At 37.2% G+C, this 9,783-nt stretch overlaps 1 protein-coding gene across 1 annotated transcript in view; it reads left to right on the top strand.

The window, feature by feature from the left end:
- Positions 1–9,576, top strand: part of LOC104463452 (nucleolar RNA helicase 2-like) — a 14,177-nt gene extending 4,601 nt beyond the window's left edge. The window contains exons 5-14 of the mRNA XM_010075800.1: positions 455–640; positions 1,163–1,308; positions 2,308–2,457; positions 4,201–4,362; positions 5,127–5,246; positions 5,739–5,812; positions 5,993–6,152; positions 6,461–6,595; positions 8,480–8,524; positions 9,359–9,576. Coding sequence (XP_010074102.1) covers positions 455–640; positions 1,163–1,308; positions 2,308–2,457; positions 4,201–4,362; positions 5,127–5,246; positions 5,739–5,812; positions 5,993–6,152; positions 6,461–6,595; positions 8,480–8,524; positions 9,359–9,568 — 1,388 coding nt within the window. The 3' untranslated portion in view covers positions 9,569–9,576. The remainder of the gene's footprint in view (positions 1–454; positions 641–1,162; positions 1,309–2,307; positions 2,458–4,200; positions 4,363–5,126; positions 5,247–5,738; positions 5,813–5,992; positions 6,153–6,460; positions 6,596–8,479; positions 8,525–9,358) is intronic.
- Positions 9,577–9,783: the final 207 nt, after the last annotated feature.

The raw sequence follows: 9,783 nt of genomic DNA, 5'->3' as shown, positions 1-9,783 counted from the left end.
GAGTAAGCTCTTTCATCATAATATATCTTGAAACACTACAGATGAGTTTTTTCCTGGACAACTTCAGGAAAGAGGTGATTTCAGTAATTTTGATAGTCAAATAAATAAAGGGTTATATTAATTTTCCAATTAAGATAGACAATTTGTGGAAGAGCTAACTATTTCCAAAGTACATTAAAAGAAGCTCTTTGTTTGCCACTTTATTTAAATCATGGTGAGAGGGAAGGGAGATGGGAAATCTTTTTTTCTTCAGGTAGAACTACCATACCGGTTTTGGATTTTTTTTTTCCCCAAGTTTTCTCCTGTTCATCATTTTTTCTCACATTTGTAAGGAGAATACTTATGAATGGTTTAAGAAGCTGTTTCATTATTACTTAGCTACCATGTATTTCTAATGTAGAGAGTGCTCCCTGGTTCACTGCTAACTCTTCTTCTGCTCTTTGCTGTTTATCAGTTGATCTCATGAGAAGTGGCATTGACATTTTGGTTGGGACACCTGGTCGAATTAAAGACCATCTTCAGAGTGGCAAGCTGGACCTTACCAAGGTGAAACATGTTGTACTTGATGAAGTTGACCAGATGCTGGACATGGGATTTGCTGAGCAAGTGGAAGACATTTTACGAGTTGCATACAAGAAAGGTAATTTCAATATTTAAACAAATAGTAGGAAATATTAGTAATAATTTAGTCTGATAAAATTCAGGTACATTTTTCTGAAAGTTGCAAGGTGGCTTTGTTTAGAAATGACTGAATACTATATATTGTAGGAAATGTACTGTGAATGCAGTACATGAAGTGTTGGGAAAGTGGGAATCATTAATAGGACCTTGGCAAAGCTTAAAATCCAGTACCTATTTGATGTACAAGTTGTACTTGAACATCTTCCAGTTAAAAGGAATTGGAAGCTCTTTTCACCGCTTGAAAGTAGACTGGATTTTTGGTCATAGAAACTTTTTTCCTAATCTTGAAAATATTTAGACTTTGTAGAGTATTTTTTTTTCTCCAGACGTTGGTAATACTTAAATATAAAAACCAGAATTGCCTTCTTTGTTTTATATACTGATATTTGACCTAATGTTTTTAATAACCCATATGATCAACTTGTATATATCAGTAAGGTGAAACATACGAAGTTTGTGAAACCTTGTTGTGTGTTTTAAGATTCTGAAGACAATCCCCAGACACTACTGTTTTCTGCAACTTGCCCACATTGGGTGTATGATGTGGCTAAGAAATACATGAAGTCTAGATATGAACAGATTGACCTTATTGGGAAAAGAACTCAAAAGGCTGCTACAACAGTAGAAGTGAGTAATCTAATGTGGAATGTTTTCAGGCCTTTTTCCTTTTCTCTTATGCTACAAATGGTCATCCCATCCTAAGGTACATTACAGAATGATGCTGAAAATTGTTTTGGAAATTATTTTTTTAAGCATAAGGCACATTACACCCATTCAAACTGTTTCTAGGTTTAGGATCTCTCTCTTCTCACAACATCTGGTAACCATATAGACATCTTGGGTAGAGTGAGGATTTGGATATCAGTTTTGTTGGTTTTCTGAGAAAATGGTATCTGAATTTATCCAAGTTGGAAGCAAAAGGCACACGTTAACGTCAACCCATCTCTTAAATCACCATGGACATCACAGTCAAATTCTGTTATTCTGTATACAGGAGGTTTTTTCAAATTTCCTGTACTATCTCGCCTCACTAGGCCCTTGCTTGCTATGCGGTAAATACCATAGCAAGGAATACAACACATACATGCTAGAAGCCTGAATTAGTTATCTTTACTTCATAAAATATTGTTTCTGCTGAAGTAGGGTTTAGCAGTTACTTTGACAGATGAGTTGGACACATCATAATTGTATCAATGGGATTGAAAGAATGTTAATCTTGTGCTTGGAAAAAACCCACTTTTAACACACTGTATTTATTTGTTTCACTTTATCTGACATAAAGCTTTAGTTGATACAACTTTGACAAAATATTGCACCCCTGACTATCCTCCAGAGAAATGGTATAACATCTCCTGTTTTTTTTTTCCCCTTGTTTTAAAAAGGTGATTTGTAGACTGTGATCTTTTTTTAGCTCTTACTGTGATTATTTTGCTTAATGATAAGACTAATTGTGGTGAACATAAGAGCCTTATGGATTTTGGATGTTCCAGGAACATGAGTTAGCATATTTTGCCCCTTAGGAAACTGTATAACTCATTAGTCTTTCTAGACTTTACAGTTTCAAATGTGTTTAAAAAGCATCTTGTGGTTTTATGTAAGCTAAACACTGGATTTTTTTTTCTGTAGCATTTGGCAATAGAGTGTCATTGGTCCCAGAGAGCTGCGGTTATTGGAGATGTCATTCAGGTCTACAGTGGCAGCCATGGGAGAACCATTGTCTTTTGTGAGACCAAAAAGGAGGCAAATGAACTGGCTCTGAATGCTTCAATCAAACAGGTACTTTATCATCTGTATTAAGTAACAAAACCTGCCAGAGATGTACCAACCCTATGTTGATACCAGACCTATGCTGGGTAATTTTTAAAGACAGATTTTCAAAGCGGATAAGGCAGGCTTTTGCAGGTGGTCAGATAGTTTCAAAACTGCGAAAAAGAACCTTTGAAAAACCCCAAACTGGTTGAAAGTTTACAACTTTATAGTCTTCAGGATTAAGCTGTGCTAACAGATACTGGGCTACAAAGGATTTTTTTCTTAAGAGTTCTCATTGACATTAAATGAAACCATTGTGAATTATTTTTTCTGTAGAGAGGACTGTCTTGGATTAAAAAATAGTGGTAGATTTAGAGAACTACTAGGATAACGGGTCATGGTGCTGGAGTAGCAGTTACTGAGCTGTGATGCTGACATTAGTGTTGTTGATGGGGGGGGGGGCGGCAATTAGGGTTTAGGACTGTAATATATACCAGAGGCTGTATCTCTATTTTCATTAAGATGTTTATTAGCTGTTTTGAAGAGTTTAAAGATGTATACACAGAAATAATTTAATCTGCCATCTCTTGTGAACGAGCTTTAGCATATTCCTGAGATTTGTGGTATGGCACGCTGTAGCACTGGTGGAAGACAACTCAATGTAGTGGTGCTATGTTTATGATGTGTAGTGACACTGGCACTGCATGCTTGTTTTTGGTGGTGCTGTCACAGCAACTACTTTTTCTCTTAAGTGTTTTCATCGAGGAAATGGATTATGTCTAGAAAGCAGTATAGCATTATGTTCCTACGGAAAGGAGAAGCTTTTTAATCTGCCACAGCTGTGTTCAGGAGTGTTCCTCCCGTGCTCCTAGATGACCTCACTAACAGCTAAACCTGAGCATGGAGCCTTGTCCTGTGTACTGGTGGTGTTAGTGATATCAAATCTTGCACAGGTAATGCAGAACTCTTGATCTTGGCAGGCAAGAGAAGGAACTTACTTAGATGTTTCTGTTTTAGCATATTAATACTCGCTAACAGAATATATGCCTTACCAGCTGACATAATCCAAAACTGTCTGAAAAAGAGTTTTTGAATTCTGTGCTGACCCTGGCATTGTGCTAGTATTTTTTAAAGTAATTGTTTACATGTGGAAAACATGGTAGTCATCTGCAAGCAAGCTGTGAAATGTGGAGGAAAAACCATTTTTTGTACGTTTGGTCTTCATAGTTGCTATTGCTGTGATACGGGACTTTCAGAATGTTTGGACTTTAAAAAAAAAATCTGTGAAGCTGTAGTTAATTTTTTTTTTTTATGGCCACGTACATTTTAATCCTTTAATTGGTAGTGGGAGAAACTAATATGTTAAAGAGGATTAAGAAGCAACTCTATTTTGGAAAAGATGTATAAATGAATACTAAGGAGGCCTGAGAAAATTGTCAGTCACTATTTTGAAACAGTTAAGTCTTGCATGGAAGGTGTGGATGGCAAGTTAGGGCATAGTTGTTTTCATAGGTCACAGTAATTAGAAGTGGAGAATAAGACATGTTGCCATTCCGTTTTCCTACTTTTGTTAAAGGTCTTTGAGGTATGTGAATAAGAAATAGTGAGTAAATATTGTAAAACACCTACAAAATAAGCTGGTAATTCAGTTCTTCTGTATCTTGCCGTATGGTATCTATCAAATACCAAGATATTGTAGCCAAAACTGACCATAAAATGGAGCACTGTCTTGGATTTTGGTACAGTCCTATAACAGTACTGTTTTTTCAGGATTGCCAGTCATTGCATGGTGACATTCCTCAGAAGCAAAGAGAGATCACACTGAAAGGTTTTAGAAATGGTACATTTAAAGTTCTGGTTGCCACCAACGTAGCTGCCCGTGGTTTAGATATCCCTGAAGTTGACCTGGTTGTTCAAAGTTCACCACCAAAGGTAGGGGATTGTTATGTTTGGTATCTTTGTAATAATTTACAGTTTTGTTTTAAAGTAGTAAATGCTATCAGGTGATTATATTCACCACACAGGGTATATGCGCATTGCGTTTAAGGGTAAGAAATGTCCTAATATATAGAAGTAGTTTCTTTGAGGATTTTTTTCAGAGCATGTCAATCCCTAATATGTTTAAAGATGGTCTCCTTAAAATGCCTTCTTTTAAAGCTGTTCAAAGCCTCTGCCTTCAAGGCCATGTATGGTGATCACAAGTCTGGCAGTGGTGGAGAGTGAAGAAAGGCTGTTTGTCTTGCAAAAACAATACACTAAGAAGGGGCATATATGAGGAGGGGACCCCAAAAGTGAGAACATTGGCTGAGTTAAGAGGGTTTCAAAAAAAAAGATAATTTTTCAGTGAATTTGCTGTTAATATCTCAGTAATCATGCTCCAGTTGATATTCAGAAGGGTGAGTGGGATTGTTAGAGAGATATACACACTCAGAATGTTTTCTCATAGTCTCTGTGGTGAAGCCAAAACAAGACTTAGTTGACCCATGCTTGCGGTTCTGGGTTTCAAACTGTGATTTTTAGAGGGTTACAGAAAAGCTTATTTGTTTGACTTCAGTGAAACAGTGGTTTTTAATTTAATCCTCTGATGCAGTTATTGTGCATTGTTCAGGTTTAACTGTAATAGTTTCTGCTCAGTTATGTGACTGCAATGAATTAAGTACAATAAATTAGATAAGTCATAAGACTTTGTTTTGAAGGATGTGGAGTCCTATATCCATCGTTCTGGACGCACAGGTCGAGCTGGTCGGACTGGGATCTGTATCTGTTTTTATCAGCGAAAGGAAGAACATCAGTTAAGATATGTGGAACAAAAAGCGGTATGGTTTTCTTTTCACCACGAGTGCTCAACTATAATGTGTTAGGGTAGCATGTAAAATCTTCATGATTTGTTCAATAGTTCAACTAGAGAATGTAGCTTATAAAGCATCCAGTTGAGGTTCAGTTACCGTTTACAGTTGCGCTGTCAGTTACTGTGGAGCAGGGAGCGTGCTGCAGATTCTCATGCCCATGGTTTTTCAGCAAATTTGTAGGACTTTTTTTCCCCTGGAATCTGCCAAAATGGTCTCTATTTCAGTTTAAGGTCGCTGGATCATTTACAGTGACCTGGTACATAAAAGGCTTTATGTTCGTTTCTCTGTAAGCTTAACCTTGTAATTTTCACTAGCAAAAGTTGGGAGTTAAAAGGTGAAGAAAGAGAAACGATAGATTTAAATGCTTGTTTCATTGGAGTCCAATACTGTTTCTTTAGAAACAGTAGATTAAATTTAGGGTCTGCAACTCTCATCTGTATTTTGCTTTTTAAATTTCAGGGCATTACATTCAAGCGTGTTGGTGTTCCTACTGCAAAAGATATAATAAAGGCTTCCAGCAAAGATGCCATCAGGTGTGTTCAGTGACTCGAGCCCTGTTGTATCTTCCTGTCATCCTGGTTCAGACGGGCTGTTTGGATTGCTCATTGCCATCTCTCTGAACTGATCACTATTAAAGTCTTGGACTGCTGTTTTTCTTCTAATCCAGAGCCTAGTAAATTCTAGTGTATAATTTTTTTTTTTAAATTACTTAGGTGTCTGGATTCTGTTCCTGAAACTGCTATTGAGTATTTCAAAGAATCTGCTCAGTTTCTAATACAAGAAAAGGGACCAGTTAATGCTCTGGCTGCAGCTCTAGCCCATATTTCAGGTGCTACTTCCATTGAACAGCGCTCCCTGCTCATCTCGGATGTGGTAAGGGTGTATGGCTTAATGTTTGTCTTGAATCTCAAGAAAACCAACACATTTCTGTGTTGTTTAAATAGAGGTTTATATGTCTCCTTACGGTTTTGTTTATGGGAATTGTGCTTAAGCCACTAGGAACTACTAATATAGTTAGAAGCAAGAATATAGTGGCTATAAATACATCTGCTCTCCCCTGAAAGTATCCACTTGAAAACTTAGTTTATAAACTGTAAATTAGGAGTCTTCTCGTGCATAGTAGCTGTGCTGAAGCTTATTCATCTGACTGAATGGAGCATTCCCCATTTCTCACTCTTTAGGGATTTGTTACAATGATACTACACTGCTCTGAAGAAATAAACAATATGAGCTATGCTTGGAGACGACTGCGGGAACTGTTGGGTGACAGTGTTGATAGGAAGGTGAACAGAATGTGTTTCCTCAAGGGAAAAATGGTAAGGTTTTCTTTGTATCTTTGCTACTGAGCTCTTCTGGTTGTAGCCTTTTCTCAGCAATTGTCAGGGGAGGTATTTGGTCTTTTTCCCTGTTACAGGCTCTGTTGGTAAGGACGTGCCAGTAGAAGGATGGGCCTCGATCTTTTTTTATTGGGGCTTAGGCATCTTGGGCTTTGCTCCACTGGCGTGCTAAGGAGGTAGTATGTACCTTAGCTGTACGTAGCGTGGCTACAGGGACAGCAGAACGGGTAAAAGGTATGAACCATGCTAACTGAGCCTTAATCACAAAACACAGAACAGGATTTCTTAAGGGCAGTCAGTTCTCATGGTGCAAGTCTGTCGTATTTCTGGTCCCTGAAACTGAAAGAGCAGAAAAGTACTTTTGGGGTCTTCTACTTAACAGTGTTGTAACAACTGTAGCAAAGCTCAGGCAGAGACAGTAATTTTAAACACAAGTGATTCCCCTCACTCTTCTTGTCTCAGAATTTGTAAGCAAACATGAAAATCTGTGATCAAATAGTGTATCCTGGAAACACCTATGTTTCCATGCATATTTCTTTCATATCCATGTTGAAGTTTCCATCACAGACACCATATACCACATGTTGTTACAGAGAATGATTCAGTTTGTGTTTCTCTGGTTTTATGTGGTTTAAGGCGGTGTGGGATGCAGAGAACAATAGACAAACTAAAGAGACCCCAAAACTGTTTGAAGATGAGAGGACACTTCAGAGGCAGATGTTGAGTGAACTTTTATGTAGAGATTTGTAATAGAAGCATTAAGATTGGTACGAGTGCAGGTGGAATGGTTGTACCAAGTTGGAAGTACCAAAAGGATGGAGGTCTAAAAATGGCAGATGTTGATGGCACCTGGTTTAGCAAATCATCAAAATCGTGGCACGTCTATATGCCGATACTGAGGATACCCAGACTTGGTAAACTAGAAAGCCTAAAACAAGGGACAACCTACACTTGAACAACGGTTTAAGGATTTTTTTCAATAAAAACAATTCTTGTCTTAGGTGCTATGTGTATTCTCTTCTACATTTGTAAAAGTTAACCTGCATGTCTTTCAGTATGAATTTCATATGTAGTTTACACTGTTTCTTGGCCAGAGAAATCTGATTTTTAAATTTGACTTGAGGACACTTCTTTATGTCAGTGAACTATTTTTACTATTTTAATCTCTGACATTTTTTCTTAATGCGTCCTTCATGCATGATATTTCTACTGTGTTAATTGGCAAGATTTGTTTTATTGTCATTGCCTCTTGTCTCTTTATTCACAGTATTGTTCTGTGTTTGGTGTGTGGAACACTATCTATGGATGGTTTTCCTTACATCAGATTTGTAATTCTCTATATCCAGAATGCTCATTCAGACAAAGGATAGCATTTTTAACGTATGAATTATGTATCGTATTTAATCAGTCAGGTAGTAGTTTTTCAGATTTTTAGTCTGAACCTAAATATTCAGTTTACTGGGTGTGTACGTTTTTTAATGCAGATTAAAACTTTTGATTTGAAAGAATTTACGAAATTAGTAATGCAAAAGCCAATAGACCACAGTTTAGGATGGAGAGGGTTTTAAGCTTACTATTAAAGAGCAAGAAAATGTGAATTGGAAGTACTGGCTATGCAGAGGAAAGAAAAATGTATATATCTGAGGAAAACATAACTGAAGTGCAAGTGTTTTGAGAAATATTGATCTAACTCTCAATGTTCAAAGATTTTGAAGTATCTTAAGTCTCTATTAAAAAAACACTTTTTGGAATGTAAAACTGTCCTAGTACATAGATTTGTAGGCTTTTTTTTTTTTTGTTGTTGTTGTTGCAGTCAGTTAAAAGGCTAGACTTGTATCCATTAAAATTATTATTTCTTTTTAGGGTGTGTGCTTTGATATTCCTGCAGGAGACCAAAAGGAAGTAGAGGTACGTTCATTGAAATTTCTGGTTACAGCAGACTGTAGATGGCTGGACTGGGTGAGGCAGAAAACATTATGTAGCCTAAATTGTGCCTTTCCTAGTGGCAAAAGGGATGTCTTTGAAGGAATTGAAGAACAGAACAAGCATGCAGTGTCCCTTTCCTAAAGTATTCCCCTGTTTCAAAAAATCTGTAGTTTGAAACTTTTGCATTGAGAAGAGTGGTGGTGTGAACAATCCACCCCTTGTTGCAGCTGCTAGATTAATCTTTGTAGGCAACGAGTTTCATTACACTATAAAATCCCCTTTTTTCTATTCCCCTCTACCCATCCTTTTCACTTAAAATTCTCTCCACAGAAAAGTGAATTCCAGGTTTTTGCTATGCAGAATTAGTGTCCCCATGCCAAGATTCCCTAAGACTTCCAGTCTTTCTTTGGATATTTCTCCCTTAGTGCATCTCTGTACCCTCATGTCCTAAGCATTCAACAAGGTTTCTTTCTGGATTAGAGGGGAATTGAGGGGAGGGTGTGGATTTGTGATCAGTAATAATTACAGTGGTATTCTTAATAAAGGAAAGGTGGAGAAAGTTTACTGATGAAGCTGCTCTGTAAAGCTCTAATGTGGGTTTCAGTTCCGTCCTATAGTATCTGAGGCATACGCGGAGAGCTGTAGCTCTTAGGCTTAAAATTTTGAAGACAGTATTGACCACTTTAGTTAGAAAATGGAATGCCCTGTATTAGCTCACATTTTTACCTTTTCACTTGAGCAAATGTAATAGTTATGAAATACCCTGTATTTGCATTTCTAGAATGTAACTTGCTCTGTCTGGCTTTATTTCAATAGGCAAAATGGGAAGATTCAAAACAATGGCGTTTGTGCGTGGCAACTGAATTACCTGAGTTATTAGAATCAGAGAGAGGAGGAAGAGGAGGCGGAGGAAATGGCCGAAGCTTCTCAAGCTCCAGGAATGGGCGGCATGGTGGCAGCTCTGGTAGAAACAGATTCAGAAGCAGAGGCCAGAAACGAAGTTTTGACAGAGTATTTGATTGTTAACTTCAACAATCCAGAAGGAGAAAAAAAATGAGACCGCAGTATTTTGTATTACAGTAAAAGAGGCTGTTCTTATGTGTTTGTACCACTTGAAAAAATCTGTCACTCAGATTTTTTTTTTTCCTCAGTACTACTTTGGTCATAAATAAAATCCTGTTTACTTTTTTTTAAAAAAAAAGAACCTAAGAAAAATAAAACTTAGTTTCCTTTCTCTCTTT

This window comes from Pterocles gutturalis, unplaced genomic scaffold (genome assembly GCF_000699245.1).
Source record: "Pterocles gutturalis isolate BGI_N339 unplaced genomic scaffold, ASM69924v1 scaffold52772, whole genome shotgun sequence".
NCBI lineage: Eukaryota > Metazoa > Chordata > Aves > Pterocliformes > Pteroclidae > Pterocles > Pterocles gutturalis.
Note: the sequence above shows the minus strand (reverse complement) of the source record. Positions and strands in the feature narration are given on the sequence as shown.